Source organism: Gracilinanus agilis, chromosome 1 (assembly GCF_016433145.1).
Source record: "Gracilinanus agilis isolate LMUSP501 chromosome 1, AgileGrace, whole genome shotgun sequence".
NCBI classification, from domain to species: domain Eukaryota; kingdom Metazoa; phylum Chordata; class Mammalia; order Didelphimorphia; family Didelphidae; genus Gracilinanus; species Gracilinanus agilis.
Genome location: NC_058130.1, coordinates 189,751,398 through 189,775,589, shown reverse-complemented (window position 1 = coordinate 189,775,589; position 24,192 = coordinate 189,751,398). Strand labels below are relative to the sequence as shown.

The following is a 24,192-nucleotide window of genomic DNA, read 5'->3' as shown; positions in this document are numbered from 1 at the left end:
GTATGAACTGATGCAGTGTGGAATGAATCAAAACAGGAGAATAATTTATATACTACAATTGCCATAATATCATAAAGGATAATAATTTGAAAGCTTTAGAAATTCTGATCAAAGCAGAGACTATTCATTATTTTTCATCAATCTTATGACTGGTGATGAAACAGTATAGAGTGATGTAGTAGAGATATAATGTGACAGATGCATTGTCAGATATGGTCAATGTTCTATATTGATTTGTTATAAAGGGTGATTTCTGTTTGGCCAGGAGGTAGGGAGGAGAGGACTCACATTTCTTATGTAGTGATAGAATTAGGAATAGAGACTAGCTCTGCAATTTCATTGATATATTGGTTTTCTAGGTGCAGAACTTCCCTCTACAAATGCAGTTTGAAACCTCTGAAATCAGTTGTCTTAGAATTGCTGAGAAAAGTTACATGAGATCCCCTCCCTTAAAAAAAAAAATTCATTAAAGCTCAGAAGAAAAGTTCAGACCGAGACACAAATAAGTCAATTTTATTACTGCTTTGTTAAATTTAATATACACTTTAAAAGTAAACCATGTAACAGAAATTCACAATTTTGCATGTAATCTTCTTTTTAATCTTTGTATATGGAAATTTTACATTTGTTTACGACTGCCAAATTTACCATAAAAAAAGTTCTCCTACCATGATGATGGAGAAAATCTGTGTCTGTCAAGTCCAGAAGAACGCACCCCAGCAAAATAGCTAGGAGAAAGGACTGCCTTGCCCTGATATTGGGGCAGAAAGAAGAGAATCTCTTTAGGATGAAATGTATTCATATTGAAGAAATATTATTTGTTTAATTCAGATATGTTCCAGCTGGAGAGCTTCCTCCTATTTGTGAAGACATAGAGGATAAAATAGAGAAAAGGGGGAGAATTAACCGTTAGAGACAGATCATTTGTTCATATTTTATATGCTGTGGAAATAGGTCTCTAATTTCTCTGCTGACTTTTTTTCTTCTTTAGGTGAAAAGCATGGCCCAGTATGTGCATAACATGGATAAACGGGATAATTTTCGGAGAACTCGTTTTTCAGATCGCTTCAAAGATGACATCACAACTATCGTTAATGTGGTCACTTCTGAGATTGCAGCCCTCTTAGTGAAGCCTCAGAAGGTCACTATGAAACTCATGCCTAAGTGTAGATTATGCACAGTTCCTTATTAAGAATTGGTCCAGGACCAAGTGCCCCAGATGGCTATTTCTCCTTGGTTATTTCTCAAAGAAAGTCTTCATATATCTGTAGTAGTGTCTCCATTTTTTCAAGTGAGAAAACTGAAACACAGAGAAAGTCAATGATTTACCCAGTATCACATACTAGGTACAGTTATCCCTTCCACATCATAGGGGTTAGAGTCTCTGCATCCCTGTGATTTAGAAAATCCACATAAAGTTTTTTGGCCTTCCCTTCATGTCAGAGAAGTCTGATTTTTTTCTTTTTCTTTTATGGGGTGTTTATAGTACTTTATTATAATTTTAAGATTATTCATTTCTGAGTTTCTAAAATTTTTCTGTGTCATCTGCTGGCTTTCATATGTCATCCGTGACTTCCACAAAACTCTCCCCAAATTCCCATTTAATTTCTTATGCCAACCCACAATATAAGAAACTGATGGGGAAAGTTGCAATGTGGAATAGAGAACTAAATACTGTTAACAACAAAAAAAATTCATAATCCATGATATTTAAATAATACCTTCAGGTTTTCATAGTGATTTATGTATGTTAATAGCTTTGAACCCCACACTAATCCTTTATCATAGATGTATTCATTTTCTCCATTTTACATATTGAGAAATTGAATCTCCCAGAGGTTGAGACTTGCTTAGCATCATAAAATTAGCATCTGAAGTTCTTCCCAGTTCAAACTCAGTTCTTCTGGTCTCCAAGTGAATGATTTTACTAATTGATACTAATAATAGATGACATTGAAATAACACTTTAAGATTTTCAAATTATTTTAATTGAATCATCTCATTTGAGCCTCACCATTAGCCTAGGAAGTAGTTGCTTTTATTATCCACATTTTATTGACTGGAAAGTTGTGAGCCTCTCAGAAGTTAAGTGATTTGACTAGGTTCTAATATAAACAAACATCCAATGATGGATTCAGACCTTCCTGATTCCATATCAAGCATGCTCATAGCTATCTAGACTCTTCCTGTGATGAAAGAGCTAGCCCAGGCTTAAAATACATTAGATTAGTAAAAACATAACATTCTTTTATATATTCAAGAATGTGAGAGCCTAATTTGACCGAATCATTATATTATTCTTCAGGCATTATCAGTCATGTCTTGCTCTTCATGACCTCATTTAGGGTTTTCTTGGCAAAGATACTGGAGTGGTTTGCCATTTCCTTCTCCAGCTCATTTGACAGATGAAAAAATTGAGACTAAAAGGGTTAAGCAGCTTGCCCAGAATCACACAGCTAGTAAATATCTAACACCAGGCTTGAACTCAGGGAAGATGAGTCTTCCTGACTCTAGCCTTGGTACTCTATACACTGTGCCACCTACCTGATATATATTAAGGCACATTTAATAGGATATAAAAGAAAGATGGCCTGTTCCTTGCTATCCTTGATGCCCCAGAGCTAGAAATGGAAATTTTAGGTTTTTTGAGTTTCCTTGCCATTTCCTCAGCTTTTCAACAAAAGACAAACAGTTTGAAAATAAAAATGAAGCAGCTGTACAATGCTTCCTAGAATCCTATATTTAGATCTGGAAGGAACATTTGGACCAGTCTAAGCCAGCTCCTTCATTTCATAGACCCAAAGAGGTCATGACTAACTTAAGGTCATCCAGGAAGAGGGTAATAAATATTCAAGTTTTGATTACTTCTGAGGCTTCCCTATAGATGCCTTTGTAACTTGATTATGGATTCCTCAAGCTGACTGACTAGTTGGCCCTGTTGGAAACTGTAGTCTGGGATATCATAGTGAAAAGAAAATATCTTAAAGTGATTCTTTTGCAAAGATCCCAGGAAACTGATTTATGACTATAAATGTATTCATTACCATAAGGGACATAAACATTAAAAACAGAATATCTGACAAGCAAAGAACAGGAGTGACAGGACGCCATCAAATTTCCCCCACCCTGACTTCATGTAGTTTGTGTTACCCCAAACCTTTTATCTAATGGAAAAAATAAATCCTGAATAATGTACATCCTACAGAAATGAGAGGAAATCCAGTTTTCTTTACTGAGTAGTAAAGTAGGGACTACAATTATGGAATGCAGCATATGATGTACACTGTCAAACATGGCAGCTAAGTTAGCTGGCTGTGCCTTTTTGTTTGTTGTTACAAGGAAAGCTTCATAGGACGGGGTGGGCGTTGGAAGGTTAATAAGAAATAATAGTGATGTAAAAACCAAAGTCAATAATTATTATCTTGATGACATAAGATATTATTATAAAATTTCTGAGGAGTTTCATGACAAAGTAGATAGACAGTTAAGTCTAAGGTTCAAGCTTTTTCTCTGACTTACTTCTATTGGCCATGTGACTTTTGGAAAGTTACTTAACTTCTTAGTATCCCAAGGATGTTCCCAAAGACTGCGAGTTGCAGAACAGGAGCTGATCTATTTTGTTAGGAGCAATTTCCTTATCCAGACTCACTTTCACCAAGGTACCATAGAACAAAAAATTATCATCATCATCATCTAAAATAATATTGAGAGGGCAACTAGGTGGCTCAGCAGTCCTGGGTTCAAATCTGTTCTCAGACACTTCCTAGATGGATGATCCTGAACAAGTCACTTAACCCCCATTGCCTCGCCCTTACTGCTCTTCTGTTTTGGAACCAATATTTAGTATTGATTCTAAGACAGAAGGTAAGATTCTTAAAGAAAATTAAATAATATAATATTGAGAGCAGGGAATGTTATTCTTAGCTTTTCTTTGTATCTCTAGCATTTAGTACAGTGCCTGCCACATGGCAGCATTTAATAAATAACAAGCATTTAACATAAGCTTGTTAATTGACTGACATTCTGAGATCCATCTCAATCTTTACCAGATAGACTTTTTAAAGATCTTTCCCATAAATTAACAATCTAAATATTTCATTGTCTAGTACCAAAATTAGTGTGTCTCAGTTTGATTTTGAATCATTACGTTTCTGGATTTCTAGGTTGTACTCTGGTTTATTTCATTATGTAGTCAGTATAAACCATGAATCTCTTCTTTTCAAAATAACTCATGTCATATTTTGACCACTGGATTATTGACATTTTCCTCACCCTCTCTTCTGAGAAGACCTATAGCTTTTTAAATTAATATTTTGTTTTCTCCCCATTTACATGAAAAAACAAATTTTAACACTTTTTTCATCTTGAGTTCTAGATTCTCTCCCTTCCTCCCCTCCCCATTCCTGAGACTGTAAGCAATCTGATGTAGATTTTTACATGTGGAATCATGCGACTCATAGTGCTGACAATTTCATCCCAAACTTCATAGCTTCTCAGGCATAGCTGCTTTAAGTTACCCTGACTGGAAAAATTGGTCCCCAGAAAGATTAAACAATTTACTAAAAGACCCCCAGAGAACCTATGGCAGAGCTAATAGAAGCTAGTGACCTACTCATTTCAATACTACTTATATCAAAATTATTGTCTTTTGTCTCTTTTAAAGGAAAATGATCAAGCAGAAAAAATCAACATCAGCCTGGCTTTCTTCCTCTATGACCTTCTTTCCCTAATGGATCGGGGCTTTGTGTTTAACCTGATCAAACACTATTGTAATCAGGTAAGCATGACTTTGGATGGTAACCATGTAAATATATTAATAGGACCTAAGAAATAATTATGGTGCATATAACAATAGCAGGGGGTTGGGGAGGATTTCTGACTAGGTCTTGGGCAGCCCCAAATTTGACATTGACCCCCAGATACCTATATGAGGTTGTGGTACTGCTTTGGGCAGTGACTAATTGATTTTTTTTATTTGATGGATAGCTATGTTTCTTTTTTTTTTTAATTTCTATATTATTCATTTTTGTAAGTGAGTAATCTTATAAAACCAAATTCCCAAAACATAAATCCAAATAAACAATTGAAAAATCCTACGCTTTCATCTGCATTCTAACTCCAACATTTTTTCCTCTGGATAGCATTCTTTGTCATAAATCCCTCAGAATTCTCCTGGATCATTGTATTGCCAATAATAGCTAAGTCTATCACAGTTGCTTATTCTATAATATTGCCAGTGCTGTGTACAATGTTTCCTAGTTCTGCTTATTTTATTCTGCATCAGTTCATGTAGGTCTTTCCAGCTCTTTCTGAAATTATTCTTTTCATCATTCCTTACAGCACAATAGTAGTTCATCACCATCATAAAACACAATTTGTTCAACCATTCCCCAACTGATGGGCATCTCCTCAATTTTTTATTCTTTTCCACCACAAAAAGAACAGCTATAAATATTTTTGTACAAATACATCTTTCCTCCTTTTTAAAAATCTGGCCTGGATATAGAACTAGTATTAGTATTACTGAATCAAAGGGTATGTATTGTTTTATGGCCCTTTGGATATAATTCCAATTTGCCCTCCAGAATGTTTGGATTAGCTCACAACTCCACCTGTGCATTAGTGTCCCAATTTTGCCATATCTCCTCCAATATTTATCATTTTCATTTACTGTCATATTAGACAATCTAATAGGTGTGAGTTGGGACCTCAGAGTTGTTTTAATTTGCATTTCTTTAATCAAGAGGGATTTAGAACATTTTTTCATATGATTATCGATAGCTTTTATTTCTTCATCTGAAAACTTCTTATTCATGTCCTTTGACCATTCTTCAATTGGAGAATGACTTATATTCTTATAAATTTGATTTAATTCTTTATATATTTGAGAAATAAGGCCTTTATCAGAGAAATTTGTTATAAAAATTTTTCCCAGTTTGTTTCTAACTTTATCTGTGTGAAAAGTATTTTTGTAATTGTGTTCATGTAATTCTTGTATTTGTCTTGGAAAATACATTTCCAAGTATTTTATATTGGCTAGAGTAATTTTAAATGGAATTTCTCTCTCTAACTCTTGCTGCTGAACTTTGTTGGAAATATATATATATATGTGTGTGTGTGTGTGTGTGTGTGTCACACACACACACACACACACACACACACACACTAATGATTTATGTGGGTTTATTTTGTGTCCTGCAACTTTGCTCATTATTCATTATTTCAACTAATTTTTTTTACTGATTTTTGTAGGATTTTCTAAGTATACCATCATATCATCCGCAAAAAGTGATAGTTTAGTTTCCTCTTTGCCTACTTTAACTCCTTCATTTTCTTTTTTCTTCTCTTATTGCTAAAGCTAATATTTATAGTTCAAACCCAGTGGAATTGTTTGTTGGCTCTGGGAAGGGGGAGAAGGGTAAAGGGGAGAGAAAGAAAATGAATCATGGAAACATGGAAAAATATTTAAAAATAAAAATTTGAAAAAACATTAAAACCATTTCTAGTATGATATTAAATAATAGTGGTATTCATGGGCATCCTTGTTTCACTCCTGATCTTACAGGGAAGACTTCTAACTCATCCCTATTGCAGATGATACTTGATAAAGATTTTAGATAGATACTACTTATTTTAGGGAAAGACTCTGTTATTCCTAATGCTTTCTAGTGTTTTTAATAGGAATGGGTGTTGTATTTTGTCAAAGGCTTTTTCTGTATCTATTGAGACAATCATGTAATTTCTGTTAGTTTAGTTACTGATATGGCCAATTATGCTGATAGTTTTCCTAAAAAACACCAGCCTTGCATTCATGGTATAAATTCCACCCAGTCTTAGTGAATAATCCTTCTGATATATTGGTATAGTCTCTTTGCTAGTATTTTATTTAAGATTTTTTGCATCAATATCAATTAAGAAAATTAGTCTGTAATTTTCTTTCTCTGTTTTTGGTCTTCTGACTTGGTATCAGCACCATATTTGTGTCATAAAAAGAATTTGATAGGACCCCTTTGCTTATTTTTCCAAATAGTTTATATAGTATTGGGATTAATTGTTCTTTAAATGTTTGATAGGATTTACTTGTGATTTATTGGCCCTCAGGATTTTTTCTTAGGGAGTTCATTTATGGCTTGTTCAATTTCTTTTTCTGAGATGATATTATTTAAGTATTCTATTTCCTCTTTTGTTAATCTAGGAAATTTAGATTTCTATAAATATTCATCTATCTCACCTAGATCTTCAAATTTGTTGTCATATAATTGGGCAAAATAGCTTCTAATTATCATTTTAATTTCCTCTTCATTGGAGGTGAACTCACCATTTCATTTTTCATACTGGTAATTTGATTCTCTTCTTTCCTTTTTTTAAATCAAAATTAATGTAATCAACACTGTACCTATTTTATTTTTTTTATAGAGCCAACCCTAGTCTTATTAATTCAATAGTTCTTTTACTTTCAATTTTATTAATTTCTCCTTTGATGTTCAGGATTTCCAATTTAGACTTAGAGATTTTTATTTTCTGTTTTTCCTAATTATTTTAGTTGCAAGGCGAATTCATTCTGCTTTTTCTCTATTTTATTGATATACGCATTCAGGATATAAGTTTTTCTCTGAGTACTGCTTTGTCTGTATCCTATAAAATTTGATATGCTGTCTCCTTATTGTCATTCTCTTTAGTGAAGTCAGTGATTATTTCTATGATTTGTTCTTGGCCTGATTAATTTTTAATTTGTCTTTCCATGAACACTTATTGATTATAATTTTTATTATATTATGATCTGAAAAAGTTTCATTTATTACTTCTGTTTTTCTGCATGAGGTTTTTATGCCCTATCACATGGTCAATTTTAAAAATTTTTTATTTAAAATTTAATTTTTATTTTTATATATTTTTCCATGTTTACAGAATTCATTTTTCATCCCTCCCTTCTTCCCTCCTCCCTCCCAGAGATGACAGGTAATTCCACTAGGTTGTATAAATGTTATCACTTTAGTCAATTTTTGTGTATGTACCATCTGCTATTCAAAAGAAGGTATATTTCTTTTTATCCTCATTCAATTTTCTTCACATATATATTAAATCTAATTTTTCTAAAATTTTACTCTCTTCCTTTACTTCTTTCTTGGTTTTTTTTTTTTTGTTAGATTTATCTAGTTCTGATAGGGGGAGGTTGAGGTCCCTTACCAATATTGTTTTATTTCTATTTCCTCCTTAAGCTCCTTTAGTTTCTCCTTTAAAAAATATGTAGGCTTCAGACACTTCCTAGTTGTGTGACCTGGGCAAGTCACTTAACCCCCATTGCCTAGCCCTGTAACTAATACAATTAATATAGAAGGATATATATATATATAAAAGAGATTAGGGTTTTAAAATAATTTTTTTAAATCTGTAGGCTATGCCTTTTCATGCATGTATGTTAAGTATTGTTATTACTTCATTGTCTATATTACCTTTTATCAAGATGTAATTACCTTCTGTATCTCTTTTAATTAGAACTATTTTTTGCTTTGGCTGAGATCATGACTGCTGCTCTTGCTTTTTTTTTTTTTTATCTCAATTGAAGCCCAATTGATTCTCTTCCATCTCCTTATCTTTAATCTGTGTGTGACTATCTGCCTCAAATGTATTTCTGTTTTATGGATGAATTCATCCCATTTACATTCACAGTGATGATGACCATATGTGTATTCCCCTTCATCTTGTTTTTCCCTTTTAATCCTGTACTTTGAATGATTGAATTATTCACATAATATGATAAAATTCTATTAACCCAAACCCCATGCCTTGAATGTATATGAGTCAAGAAATTTACAAATAAAATGAATTCATAGTCTAAAAAAAAAGAATATCAAGGCAGTTTTCTTTGATATTTCTAGGCTTTTTATTTTTAATCATGATTGTTAGGTAGTCCAATAATTCTTAGATTGTCTCTCTTGGATCTCTTTTTGAGGTCACTTGTTTCTTAATGAGATATTTTATATTTTCTTCTATTTTTTCATCCTTCTGATTTTGTTTTATTGTTTCTTGATGTCTCATGAAGTCATTAGCTTCCATTTGCCCTATACTAATTTTTAAAGACTTGATTTTCTTCTATGACCTTGGATCTTCCTTTGCTACTTGGTCCATTCTACTTTTCATAGCACTCTTTTATTCATTGAATTTTTAAATCTTTTTCCAGTTTGTGAATTCTTCTTTTCATAGAACTCTTTTCTTCATTAGATTTTTGTGCCTCTTTTCCCTCTTGACCAATTTTGCATTTTAAACTTATTTTCTTTTTGTATTACTTTCATTTCTTTTCCCCATTTTTCTTCTACACTCCTCTTATATGATTTTTTAATTCCTTTTTGAACTCTTTCTAGTGCCCAAGACTGAATTCCATTTTTCTTTGAAGTTTTACATGTGGTTGCTTTGCTCTCACTTTACCTTACTTAATCAGTAACTTGCTCTTTGTCTCTGTAAAAATTTTCTATGGTTTAGGGTTTCTTTTGCTATTTCCTCATTTTCCCAGCCTTTGTTGCCTGTGGACTGGTATTTCTGAAAATTAATTTTTTTCTCTCTTCTGCTGTGGCTTGTAAGGCTATTATACTGTGAGCTATTTTGCCCTGGGTCTAGGAGCTTCACCACAATCTTGTAAGGGCCAAACACTAATGAATTGGGTCCTCCTGGTAGATGGGTAACAGTGCTTGAGACTTCAAGGGGTGGGTGAGGGGTCAGCTGCTATTGGCTTAAGCAAAGTCCTAGGATCCCAAAGTTACCCTATGCCCAGACTTGGAAGCTGGTGCAATAGGTGTGAGGTGGTCAGCATGCACACTTTTGCATGCAGTTTTACTTCCAGCTCCCCCTTATCCATGAAAATCAACTCTCTCTGCCTACCTTTCAAGTCATTTTCCCACAGAGGAAATTCTTCACTCCATCTCCTTGTTGGATCTCTGACTTCAGTTGTTTTGAGGACCTATTTTAAGGTTGGTTTGAGGTGTTCCAACTTTAATTGCTCCACCCCTGTGTAGCTTTGTTTCTGACTGCAACCATTTGCTGTCCTCAAAGAGCATGTCAGCTTCTTCAAGACAAGAATTGTCTCATTTTTATATTTGCATCACAGTGCCCATCAGAGTCCCTGTTGTTGTTCATTCATTTCAATCATATCATGACCCTTTTGGGGGTTTTATTGGCAAAGATACTGAATTGATTTGCCATTCCATTCCTCTATTCATTTTCCAGATAAAGAAACTAAGGCAACTAGAATTAACTGGATAAATTACTAACTACAGTTAGTAATTTGTGTAGAGTCACAAGGCCAGTAAGAGTCTGAGACTGGATTCGAACTCAGGTTTAACTGAGTCACCTAACTGCTCTCCCGAACCCATAGTAAATGCTTAATAAATGATTAGGAATAGATTGATTTTCAGTGGCAGAACAGAACAGGTATTAAATGAATAAAGATCTGGGTTTCAAACACTTCAGTAGTTAATATTGTTTCTCATGCTACATAGCTGTGGCAACCAAATAATCACCAAGGCATCATCAAATTAACTTGCAGCCACTTTAATTAGGAAGTAGCCTTCTCTCTTCAACTGATCAAAGAGAAAAAATTTCATGAAAATCAAGGGCAACTAGGCGGCTCAGTTGATTGAGAATCAGGTCCAGAGACAGGAGGTCCGGGGTTCAAATGTGGCCTAAGACACTTCCTAGCTGTGTTACCCTGGGCAAGTCACTTGACCCCCCCATTGCCTAGCCCTTACCACTCTTCTGCCTTAGAACCAGTACATAGTATTGATTCTAAGATGGAAGGTAAGGATTTTTAAAAAATTCATGAAAATAGCATCTGAATAGGTCTGCAAAATTTAAAGTTCAAGGAATTGAATAATTCAGGTTCAAAATTTTTCTTTTCCTCTCAGTCTTGAGCCATACATTTTTTTAAAGGCACACAACTGTATTTGTAAAGACTATCATGAGTCTTATTGAGGAATTCTTATTTGCCACACACATGTGAAAAGAATTTCCTTTCTCCTGCAGCCTCCAGAATTCCACCAAAAGGATTCCAGAATGTGTAGGCAGGTGTAGGAGAGAAATTGTTCTTTGTATTTTCTCTCATACTTCCTTTTTTTGATATTTGGAATCACAGGTTATAGTTTTCATTGAAATTTAAGTTAAATCTTTATTGAGAAAGATGTTTTGATCTGATGCAAAAAGATCCTGGAATGCTGTTTTATACCCAAAGTTGGCTTCTCATCAGTGGATATAGGGGAGTGGAGGCAGGGAGGTTAGGTGACCACTTTGACATAATAATAATTGACATCTACATAGCAATTTAAGGCTTGTCCATTGCTTTCCCTAACATTGTCTCAAGTGATCAGGACAGTCCTAGGATGACTCTCCTCAAGAAATCTGGGAGATTCACACATTAACTGATTGGCCCAAGATCACAGCATCACAACATCACAGAATTTCAGAGTTGGAAAAGACCTCTTGGGGCAGCGAGGTAGCACAGTGAATAGAGAGCCAAACCTAGAGACGTGAGGTCTTAGGTTCAAATTTGGCCTCAGAAACTTTTTTTGCTATGGGACCCCAGGCATGTCAGAAGAAAATAAGACAGAAATTAAGGGTTTCTTTATTTGTTTGTTTTTAAAAGGAACAACCTCTTGCAGCCTTCTAGAGCAATCCATTCTCCAAAATAGAATCCCCACTGCTGTGCACCTAACTAGTTCATCAGCCTTTACTGAAAGACCTACAGTGAGGTGGAACCCATTATGCCCCAAGGCTAACCCTTCCTGCCTAGTTCTTCCCCCGAGACCAAGCAGAACAAATCTAACCTTTCTTCCATGTGACAGTCTTCCAAGTACTTGAAATCTAACTTCTCCAGGCTGTACATCCTCAGTTCTTTCACACAGCTAATTAAGAGGGAGAATTGAAATAGAAAGCGAAGTTTTCTGACTTCAAATCCACTGATCTTTTCACTGCACCTCACCTTCCCTCCTTGCAAAGCAGTGAAGAAAGTAAGCTCATGGAAGCTGATTCTCTAATGTCCCTTTAAGCCCAAAGTCTTGTGATTCTTCTTGTTGAGTCATTTTAGTCATGTCCAACTCTTTGAAACTTTTGGGATTTTCTTGGCAAAAATATTGGGGTGGTTTGCCATTTCCTTATGATCCTGGGCCAAGGTTAGATCACTGATGACATGGGAGCCATAGAGGAAAACTTGAAGCTATATATCTCTTTTTCTTTTCCCTTCCTTTCATCTCTTTTTTTTCCTAATTTTTTCTTTGTCTATCTTAGTTTTCTTTGATTTTCTTCTCTCTCCTTTCTCTTCTATAGTGAGAAAAGCAATTGGGAGTCTAGAGGACTATATCCTCCTCCTTCTTCTCCTATTAACTAGTTGCAGGACCTTTTACAAATCACTTAATCTCTCTCATCTTTATTTTCCTCCTCTTTGATAGGAGAGGGTTGTGATAGATTATCTCTGTGGTGGGAAAACTAAAAAAACCCTATCAGTCATCCAGATTTGTTTTGTTTTGTTTTTTTTTACTCTCTTACCTTCTGTCTTAGAATAGTTACTAAGTACCAATGCCAAGGCAGAAGAGTGGGAAGGGCTAGACAATTGAATTTAAGTGACTTGCCAAGGGTTTTATAGCTCAGAAGTGTCTGAGGTCAGATCTGAACCCAGGACACCCCAACTCCAGACCTAACTTGCTTTTCACTGTGTTACCTAGCTGCCTCCAACTAATTTTATAAAGGATGAAATTGAAGTCTTGGAAAATGAAAAGATTTACCCAAGAAAATTCAGGTAGTAAGTAAGAGATTTAGGATTTGAATTCAGGTCCTCCCACTTCAAATCCATCTTTTTTAGGGATCCATGCTGCCTGAAGTCTTTTGTGAATTTATTATTCTCTGCTTCTGTGATAGAGACCTGCCATTGGTGCTCAGTAACATTGTCTGACCTTTCTGTTGGCACAAAAGTTTAGACTATCTGACCCTCTGTTTTCTCTTCTATAAAATGAGAAAGTCATTCTCGTGGACTTCTGAATTCCCTTCTAGCTCTGAATCTGCCATCCTGTCAAAGAGATTACTGAGCCCTGCCCTACATTCATATAATAACACAATCACAGCACCCAGTGTTGGTGGCTTCCAACTTCAGATGGACAAGGAATAGTGGGAGACTAGAACACTTGCTTTGTTTCAAACCTGTGTGAGCTTTCTGTTTTCATAGTTTATTTGGTTTTCAAAGGGTTAGAGAGGTGAGTCTCCCCCATAAGTCCTCCCAATTTTTTCCTTTATTAATTTGTTAAAATGAAAACTCCTCTTCCTACTCTCTGACTTTTATGCAAGCTATTTGCCATTTTTCACAAATAGCATATTTTTCTAACCGCTTTGATTTTGCCATCCTGTGAGCCTGTTTCTGAATTTACCAGTGGGGCCTTTAATTAGAAACTACAAAAGAATCGTTGCAGCATTAAAATGATCAAGTCATAATACCAAGTACTTTTGTGTGGCCCAGTGTGGGGCTGACTCCTTTCATTTAGTTTCTCAGACACAGTAGGGTTTTTGTAAAAAATAATTATGTTACAGTGAAAAAATACCTCATGATTATTTTCCAAACAGGTTTGTCATGTCTTTATGGTTTATTCTCCAACAGAGAAAGGGATCTTCATTTTGGAGTTCTGTCAAGCTGAAATCATTAAAGGAATAGTTAATGGATGGAAACATATTGGGCTTCCCTGTCCTACACAGTGCACCATCTGTTGCACCGTCCCATTAATGTTTGTGAAATTGGCTGCTTTGATTTGGGGAGAAAGAACATTTCTCATGATGTTCAAACTCAACTCCATTCCCCTAGTAACAAACAATTCTGTCCTCTCCTCATTTTTTCTTCCAGCTGTCAGCCAAGCTCAATAACCTGCCAACTCTGATTTCCATGAGGCTGGAGTTTCTAAGAATCCTTTGCAGCCATGAACATTACCTCAACCTGAACCTCTTCTTCATGGCTCCTGACAATGCTCCAGCATCTCCCAACCCCTCTATCTCTTCACAGGTAACCAACTCATAGAAAAAAAATATTTCTATTTTTTTTTAACTCTTACCTCCCATCTTAGAACTGATACTGTTTAATGGTTCCAAGGCAGAAGAATGGTAAGAGCTAGGCAATAGGGTTTTAGTGACTTGCCCAGGGTCACACAGCTAGGAAGTTTCGGAGGCCAGATCTAAACCTGGGACCTCCCATCTCTAGGCTCTCTAGCCACTGAGCCACCCAGCTGCCCCCATTATTTCTATTCTTTATTCCTCATTCTTTATTTCTTTAATTTACTGCATCATGAGCTCATAAATGATCATGGGATGGATTCATGCCTTCCATATCTCACAGGTCCCAGCAGCCATGACATGCTTTAGGAAATCCTTTCCTTCAGTGAAGTTGAAGAAACTAATTTAAGTCTGAGGCTCATCACTTAACCCTGTCTAGCCTAATTTCCAACCTTCTTCCTGAATTCCTTTATCTTTCCCCAATAGATAAGAGATAAAGAAATTATGAAACTTTTCCGAGTTACTTGAATGTTCATCCCAGCAGAGGGTTCTAGGAAAAAGTAAATTAGGGAATCATATTACAGAATGGGAAAAAAGAGAGAAAAGAATTAAGAAAGAGAGAGAAAGGAACATGTGAAACATTTTAAAAATATACTGAAGAAAGCAGGATGACATTTTTTTAAATTACTTTTTAAACCCTTACCTTCAGTCTTGGAATCAATACTGTGTATTGGTTCCAAGGCAGAATAGTGGTAAGGGCTAGGCAATGGGGGTCAAGTGACTTGCCCAGGGTCACACAGCTGGGAAGTGTCTGAGGCCAGATTTGAACCTAGGACCTCCCATCTCTAGGCCTGGCTCTTAATCCACTGAGCTACCCAGCTGCCCCCTAACAGAATGACATTTAGAGGAGGATACGAATAGGACAATTTTGTTTATACCTTATTAAGTTGAAATACACTTAAAACTGTATACTTAAAAACAAACTAGTTAAAAAATAAAATTTAAAAATTAAAAAAACAAACTAGGTAAAAAGTTCACAGTCTCATTTACAATCCTCTTTTTTGTTGTTTTTTGTATAGTGAAATGTTTGTGATTTTTCATGACCTTTTTAAGTTAAGAAAAGTGATAAAAAAAGTATAATGTCAAATTAATAAGGACAATGATATTTAAATGTGAACACTTAAGTCTTCTAATGAGACTGAAACCTCATCATCACACTGTTTTCTATAACATAGTACACTTTTTTTTTTTTAAATTTTTTAAACCCTTAACTTCTGTGTATTAACTTATAGGTGGAAGAGTGGTAAGGGTAGGCAATGGGGGTCAAGTGACTTGCCCAGGGTCACACAGCTGGGAAGTATCTGAGGCCGGATCTGAACCTAGGACCTCCCGTCTCTAGGCCCGGCTCTCAATCCACTGAGCTACCCAGCTGCCCCCTATAGTACACTTTTTTAGAGCACTCTAGGATTTGCAGATCATTTTACAAACATTACCTCCTTCAGATCCTCAAAACAAAAATACAAGGTAAATATTATTAGTAGCTTTATTATACAAAGAAACTGACATTGAGAAGTTTAGGTGATTTATCCAGTGTAACAGCCATTTAATTCTGGGACAGGACCTGAATCCAGGTCTTCTTAACTCTAAGCCAAGTGCTCTATCCACTCTGCCTCTAACTACATAGGCCTATCTTATACCTCATTCAAGGGAATTTGATTAGAAGAGCACCAAAAATGTCTTCTTTTGAAGCATTGTAGTCCAGTGGCATTAACACATTATCTCTCTCTCTCACACACACACACACATACAGACACACTATTACACACACAGAGCTATTCACATATTACCAGAGAAAGGAATGAACTTATAAATAAATAAATAAATGTTAAGGAGAAATGAGAGCTTGAGTGAAGTGACCAAATTTGGGAGCCTGGTGGTTTGTTTATTTTTTTAAGTAGAACTTCCTTTAAAAGGAATAAAGGAATATAGCCCAAGACAGAAGAAAGGACTTGCCTGTATTGAGGTCAGGCACTGCCTAAAGGATCTGATTGTTAACACCAAAATGGAATTTTGTCTTAGTTTTAAAAGATAAAAAAACTTAGAACCATTCAAGCCAAATCCTATAATCTAGACCTGGATTCATTGAACTAAATCTTCTTTTTAATCAGAAATACCAAATATATTTCTTTTACTCTAATTTATGCCCAGAGAAGATCTTGGGCCTTACCAGTGACTGAATTTGGGGAAACATTGCCAGTGGCTATTGTTTTAAGTCCTTATACACACACACACACACCTGTTTCCCACTAAGCCACTAGGAACTAAAAACCAAGTCCAAGGGTTGCTGGCTTTGCGTCATCCTCATCATTCCTTCAGCAAATGACTCTTATCAAGATATTAGATGCTGCATGAAATATGCTTGGAAAAACACACAAGAATTTCCTATGCTTTAGTGAAATTGGGAAGTCATCTTGTTCCAATGTAGTGGAATTCAGAAGGTATTCAGTCACATTCAGAACCTGGATTTTAGATTACAAGAGTTCTTCAAATTTTTTCATGTCATGGACCTTTGGGGTAACTACCCTGATGGGACATTCTTGTGAAGCCTGTGGACCCCTTCTCAGAATCATGTTTTTAAAAATGCATTTTAGAGGGGGCAGCTAGGTGGCTCCGTGGATCAGAGACCCAAGCCTGGAGATGGGAGGTCCTGAGATCAAACATGATCTCAGATACTTCCTAATATAATATAGGATTTTTAACCTTGCCATCTTGGCTTGGGGGCAACCTGTCAGTTGCCCTGGATGGAATGTTGATGGTGGCATGAGATATAGGGCAAAGTACCAACTGCCAGTTGAGCCAAGAGTATATAAAGCCCTGGAGACCCAGGGCTGGGTTTGGTTCTTACCTGATTTCGCCCTGACCACTCATTTACCCCTTACCCCACCTTGGGCCCCGGGTTGGGGGGAGTGAGAACGTGGGTAGCTTTAGGCCAAGAATAGAATAGAGTAGGGGTTAAGATCTATCTTCTAGTGCAACTCAATAATATTATTATCATCACTGGCAAAATTTAGTCCAAGAACAACTTTATTTATCAACCAGAAACCTCATCACTCTGACCCAGGACAGCAGAAAACCATCCAGACAAGATCCATAGCAGCCTTTAGTCAGATAAGGTCCCAGTACTTCCTCTTGCCACTGCCTTGTTCCCTTACTCTGTTATCAATAAACCCCTTAGCCTTAACCAGAGAATTCTGTGGTTATTTGCCTACCATCTAAGGCCAAGGAGAACAGGCAATAGGAAGGGTTCTGAGCAGTTTGGGCTGAAACAAACTCCATTGCTGAAGGGCAGGAAGTTCAACATCCACTCCCTGTCAGCCTTTGATTCACCAATAGGAAGCTGCTTCCTCAGTAGGAAAGGAGCTGGTAATCTGTTAGCTTAAAGGGGCCAGGTGTCAGTGAGATTTTCTCTTGTCAATCAGTTACCTGGGTTGGATCCTTGATTTCAATATAACTGATTTTCCTTATAATCCTATGTATTTTTCTAAAATGCACTAAAAAACTCTTCCATTTTAGAAACAAAACTGGATATTGGACATTTATAACAAGTAGCAAGCTCAGCCTGGGTACTACTCATTCCATCCTTGGCAACCAGGCTTTCCACCTGTCCAGCCTATTACCAGCATAAGGCCCTTGACCCACCTATTAATTACATCAACTGTGTGACTCTAGGCAAGCAAGTCACTTAACACCCAATGCCCAAGCCTTACCACTCTTCTGCCTTGGAACCAATATCCAGTTTCGTTTCTAAAATGGAAGGGTTTTTTAGTGCATTTTAGAAAAATACGTAGGATTATAAGGAAAATCAGTTATATTGAAATTCAATATATCTTTTAAAAAATACAACTTCCTGGACTTCTAAGATTAAGAACCTTTGGAAGAAGAAACAGTAGCCTTCTGTTATGAATGCAAGGATTATTTTAGATCATTGTTCTTTATAAAAGTTTATGCCATTGCAGTGACAGAAAGAGTCACAGCTTCTTTTCTAACTATTACCTAGCAGATTCCATCTCCTTTGAATTTTTGACTGTAGGTGTGCTTTTTTTAATTTAATTTTTTTGATTTTAATTTTTTCTTTTAAACTCTTACCACCTGTCTTAGAAACAATAGTATGTATTGGTTCCTAGACAGAAGAAGGATAAAGGTAAGGCAACAGGGGTTGAGTGACTTGCCCAGGGTGACACAACTAGGAATTATCTGAGGTCAGTTTTGCACCCAGGACCTCCTGCCTCTAGGCCAAGTTCTCAATCCACTGAGCCACCTAAGCTTTTACTTTTTATTCTTTCTTTCCAAGAGGACACCAGCAGCCCTTGGATTTTACTTTATCCATCCTTTCTGGCTATCTTTTCTCAAGTCCGTCACCAAAATATCTCCCACATTTCTATAGAACTCCAGCTCTTGTTCCAGTTTCCAGGACCAGAAGATTGCCAGTATGTTTGACCTGACTCCTGACTACCGCCAGCAACACTTCCTCACAGGACTTCTCTTCACTGAATTGGCTGCTGCCCTTGATGCAGAGGGAGAAGGGTACGTGTCAAATTTTTTTTCCCCAACAAAAAGAAAAAGGAGACACCTGGATTAAATGTGTGTCTGTGGAATGGAGGGGATTGCCTAGTGTCTCATCCATAGAATTGAATTCTCTGTCCGAGGATTTTATTTTATTTTTTAAGCAAATTTCTGCACTTATTAGGGGAAGCTCAGTGGCTCACTGGATAGAGTGCTGGACCTGAAGTCAAGAAGACTCATCTTGTTGAGTTCAAATCTGGCTTCAGTCACTTCTTAGCTGTGTGACCTTGGCCAAGTCACTTCATCTGTTTGCCTCAGTTTCCTCATCTGTTAAATGATCTCGAGAAGGAAATAGCAAACCATTCCTTTATCTTTGCCATGAAAATGCCAAATGGGGTCATGAAGAGTTGAACATGACTGAAACAAATGAACAAAATTAATTTCGTCAATGTAGGGAGTTCTCAGCGAGAAAACTCCCCTTATGTAGGTCAACACCTAATATAACCAGCTCTCTGTCCACAATGCCATTCAATTTTACCTCAGTTAATTTCTATGAGCAGCTGCTTCCATGTTGAGGCAATATTGCTGAGATCTGAATGTGCAGGTACCATAACCAACACCCCAAAGTGGCCTTTCTCAATCGCCATTTATACTTAGGAGGGTTCAGTGAGTGCCTACAGCATACTTGCCACGCTTCTTATTGTTCTTCAGTCATTTCTGACTCTCCGTGATGTCGTGGACCATAGCACCAATACTGTCCATGGGGTTTTCTTGACAGATACTAGAGTAGCTTGTCATTCCTTTCTCCAGTGGATTAAGGCAAACACAGGTTAAACGACTGGCCCAGCATTACACAGTAGTAAGTGTCTGAGGTCAGATGTGAATTCAGGTCTTCCTGACTCCAGACCTGGAGCTCTATCCTCAGTGCCACTTAGCTGCTTCTGATTACCATACTTTTATAGTGACACTCTTAACTAACAAAGCCCTTAGAAAGACAAGTCCTTTGAACAAAATCTGTTGTATCCAGAAAACCTATTTTATTATTATTTAAAATACAAGGCAAGAGAGGGCAGCTGGATGGTTTGAGTGGATTGAGTTTGAGTGGATTAGGTGGATTGAGTCCTAGGCCCAGAGATGGGAGGTCCTGGGTTTGAATATGGCCTCAGAAACTTCCTAGCTGTGTGACCCTGGACAAGTCACTTTATCTCCATGGTCTAGCCTTATCACTCTTCTGCCTTAGAACCAATGCACAGTATTGATTCTAAGATGGAAGGTAAGGGTTTAAAAAAAAAAGAATACAAGGCAAGAAGCAGCTTTATGCTTAATACTTTTTACAAGTCTAGGCAGAGAGAAGCATCATCTGACACATGAGAAGTAAATCTTTATGGATTTTATGGAATCTTTATGCAAGGAAATAAGCTTCTGAGTAAAACCAACAGGTACTTAGAGTATATAGAAAACACATTACTCATGCTGGGAACACAACTCATCAACCACTAGCTTTGGATCTATTTTGTTGTGTTTCAAGGAAGAAGAGAAAGAGTCTTTCTAATCTACCACTCTCTCCTTGGCTCCTGGGGTCCAAAAGCAGACGGACTTTGCCATATGTTTAGCTTTGCATAAAAGGAAGGCAAAGTACAACATTCAATTCAGTTTACATTTGAAATGAAGCTTACTCTAACGACTCATGTCAAGAGAAGGACACTAGGGGGAAGCTGGGTAGCTCAGTGGATTGAGAGTCAGGTCTAGAGACGGGAGGTACTAGGTTCAAATCTGGCCTCAGAAACTTCCCAGCTGTGTGACCCTGGGCAAGTCACTTGACCCACATTGCCTACCCTTACCACTATTCTGCCTTGGAGCCAATACACAGTATTGGCTCCAAGACAGAAGGTAAGGGTTAAAAAAAAAAAAGAGAGAGACGGACAGACAGACACTAGAGTGTTCTTCTCCCCACTCACCTCCAATCCCCAACCCCGCCACGATGCAGAGGAGCCTAAGGAAGGTTGTGGCCTTCTCAGGATTGCATTCAGGGCCGCATCCCTGAGAGATGAAGAGGCCACTGCCCCGTTGGTGCAGGTGAGCTTAGAAAGTCAGCCTAGGCTCAACTAAGCAGATGAGTTTGAGAAATATTGCCTTTGAATGAATAGCCAAGAGCCAGTCCCAAGAGAGCCAAGAAGCTGTATTCATCCTCTTCTGGAGGAAAGAGAGCAGGTGGTCCACCAACACAAGAACAAAATCAATGCTCCAGAACTCATTCCAAGGCTTCCTGAGAGCTCCACCACTGGTTACAGTTTCTGTTGATGAAGTATGTCATTCAGATGCATCCTTTTGTTTGGTGGAAATCCTATGGCACATACTATTAAGACGTTTTAAAAAATCAAAGAAACTGCCCCTGCCCTACTACGAATAAGGATAAGGACAGGACTGTTGATTTCATCATCTAAGGGGACTTACAGAAAAAGATATCCCCATTACCAACATCATTCAGCACCTTGTATATAATTTATAATTTTGAAGATTTACACAGAGCTATGGTGTCCAATTCAGATACAGAAAAGGGGTTACTAAATCATACTGAAGGATCCTTGCAGGACTCTAATAGACTTAGTAAATCACATTAACATTAGCTATGTTTTGTTGGATTTTCATTTTATTAAATTTTCCCAATTACATTTTAATCTAGTCAGGACCTCACTTGACAGTGGAGAACTGTGTATCTGACACTCTGCCCTAGAGCACTGAGAAGTCAGATAATTTGCCTGAGGTCACACAGCCAGGATGTGTCAGAAGGGGACTGGAACTCAAAATCAATATGCTTCATTACTCTGATGTATATTATAGAACTAGGGACTGCTCTTATAATTTCACTGGTGTAAGAAATTCCTCTCCCTGCCAATGAATATCTGCACCTTCTCTGGAATTTTAGTCTCTAAGAGCTGTCTAGGGCCCCAAGACCAGATTCCTTTCTCAGCCCTAGCCAAACAACACTTCCCTGTTATTCCAGCAGAAATCATTACCTTCTGGCAGGGGTTCTTAACCATGTTAGGGGCAAGGAGCCTTAAACAGGTAAAACCGATGGATCCCATCTCAGAATGATAGTTGTTGGGAAGTTTTCTTAATGCCTAAAATAAAATATATAGGATCGCAGAGAAAACTGATATTGAAATGCAGTTATCAAAAATTTTTTTAAACAACAAATTTACAGATCCCAGTGGAAGAATTCTAGCTTTGTATATATAACTAAACTTGCCCTGGCAACCCAGATCTCCATAATTGTTCTGATGACAAAAGGCATCAGAAACATTTGGCAAAGAGAAGTTTCATTTGTAATTCTTGTCCTTTTGAGGTAGCCCAGCCTAAGCCTAAATCTTCTCTGTGGCATCACTTCCGGAGATTAGATCACCTTTATTGTTTACATTAATGGCAATTTCCATTTCCCTTATGATCAGGTGGTATCTGTGGAGAGGAGTCCAGTCATCTGTTTCTATTTCAGAAAGTTACTCATCCTTGTAAAATTGTTACCATTTATATGACCAGAAACATGGTAGGGCAACATGAGAGGTCACTTTGTTGTAACATATAATAAGGTGGTTACATCCTTCAAATAAACACATACAGTACCTTTGCTACCCCCTGGAGAGGAACTAATTAAAAGTGTCACTCCTTGGTAAAGCAATAATCCTTGATTGCTGGATTTGTAGTAAAAAGCCTCCTTGGAAGTTATTGGAAATATTGTTGCCATGTCATAAGATAAAATATTAGCAATTTTTTGATTGCTTAATTATATATTCAGCTTTTTCTTTATTTTTTCTTTTCTTTTCTTCTCTTCTCTTTTCTATACTTTTCTTTTCTCTCTTCCCTTTTTTCTTCTTCTCCCTTTCCCCCCATAATACAATTAATGATCTACCCATCATACTGAAGGGGTTTTTGGGAATCACCTCCACTCTTGAAATTCTAATTTAAATTCCCCCATATCTCCCTTTTCTGCATGGGGCACTTCTTTCCATGCCCAATAAATTACACAGTAAATCTGGGGTACAGTTGAAATATGGAAGTACATGGAGAAATTTTCAGGCATTTTGGGACTATAGTCTAGCATCTTTTTTCTTTTTGAAATATTACTCAGCAATCAGAACAGATCCCCCTTCCACTAAAAGGGTAGACACAGTACATAAGCTTTTGATTTTTAGGTTTCAGTTACTCTCTTGGTACAACAGAATAATCCATCAGCCAATCAATTTATTCAGCATCTACTATGTACCACCTGTCCCTTTTGAAAATTTGATATAATAGCTCCCTTCTTAAAGTCTGCAGAATGTTTTATATACATTTTCTGATTTGATCCTTATAACATCCCAGTAAAGGAGATGCAATTCTTTTCCCCATTTTACAAATAAGGAAATATGACTTGATTGATCCAATGTCACTATCTAATAAGTTGACTGAAGTAGGATTCAAACTGAAATAAGAGGGGTTAAACAAGTGTAGCAATGGGGTTAAAATGAGTTCCTCACTACAGTGGGAAAAGAGCGTAGTCAGTTAGATGTTTCAACTGACTATAGGGAACTGACAGAGTAACAGAATAACCATAAGTAAAACCACTTAGTTGGGGATAACATATACCAGAATAAAACCAATAATAACCAAGGAAAGTAACACAGTAGGTACATGTCAACCAAGTATCTGGGAAAGGAGAAAGACCAAAGAAGCTTTTATAAAAGGGTTTAATAACTGAACAGGGACAGGAAGTGGAGGTAAGAGGGAATAACTGTCACTAAAGATTATTGGCAATTCAGGGCAATTCAGGGACTAAAGGGATGAAGATGGCTACTCTATCACAAAACTACAGCAGACAGCCTGGGGCAATGGCTGGCTGGTTAGGGGTAAAAGGGTATCTCATTAAGCTATCCTTTGGCTGTTGTCCAGATGTATCAGTTTGTGCCAGGAACATAGGTAAAACAGCAAGATAAATGCACTGGGGAAGTCAGGGAGATGGATGTTTCTGTATGTCCACCATACAAGATAAAACTCCTATCTCAACCTGAAACTTCTTGGACTTGCTAGATACTGCCCAACTTCAAAGATACCACAACCCCACAGTTCTCCAGCCAGTTGCTAAAATCCAACTCCCAAAGCAAACTATCAGCTCAGAGTTCCTGTGTCCTCTCTGCCAGAATTCCAGGTTTGGAATCTCCAGCTCCTGCCACCTTTGCCTGACCAAGTCTGCTCTTTACTAAGTCCTAGTCTGCATTTTCCCTACAACAGTCCCCACCCCGCCCCTTTGCACAAAGCCAAAATAGTGTTCCACACAATATTTTGGTATTTGTGCACTAACAGCTAACTAAAATTCTAACCCAAAATAATAAACAAACTACACTTACCCTATCTTATCTTATCTAACACTGTCTTACTCTAGAGATAACTTCAAGGAAAAGTAAAAGGAAAATATACAGTGAACAGTTACAGAGTTCAAAGTACAAAGTAAACAAATAAAAAACAAAATTTCAACAAAATTAACATCGAATATAGAAATATAAACACAAACTTTATGCAAACATTAAAATATAACCCTTATAAACTACTACAGAAAATTCTACTACTATTATAATGCAAAAA

General features: G+C 36.9%; 1 protein-coding gene across 2 annotated transcripts in view; it reads left to right on the top strand.

Annotated features, from left to right (window-relative positions):
- The window catches only part of DOCK8 (dedicator of cytokinesis 8), a 225,805-nt gene that overhangs the window by 132,103 nt on the left and 69,510 nt on the right, over positions 1–24,192 (top strand). For both annotated transcript variants that reach the window (XM_044659337.1, XM_044659328.1), the window contains 4 exons: positions 992–1,141; positions 4,664–4,777; positions 13,871–14,026; positions 18,458–18,597. In XM_044659337.1, the coding sequence (XP_044515272.1) occupies positions 992–1,141; positions 4,664–4,777; positions 13,871–14,026; positions 18,458–18,597 (560 nt within the window). The remainder of the gene's footprint in view (positions 1–991; positions 1,142–4,663; positions 4,778–13,870; positions 14,027–18,457; positions 18,598–24,192) is intronic.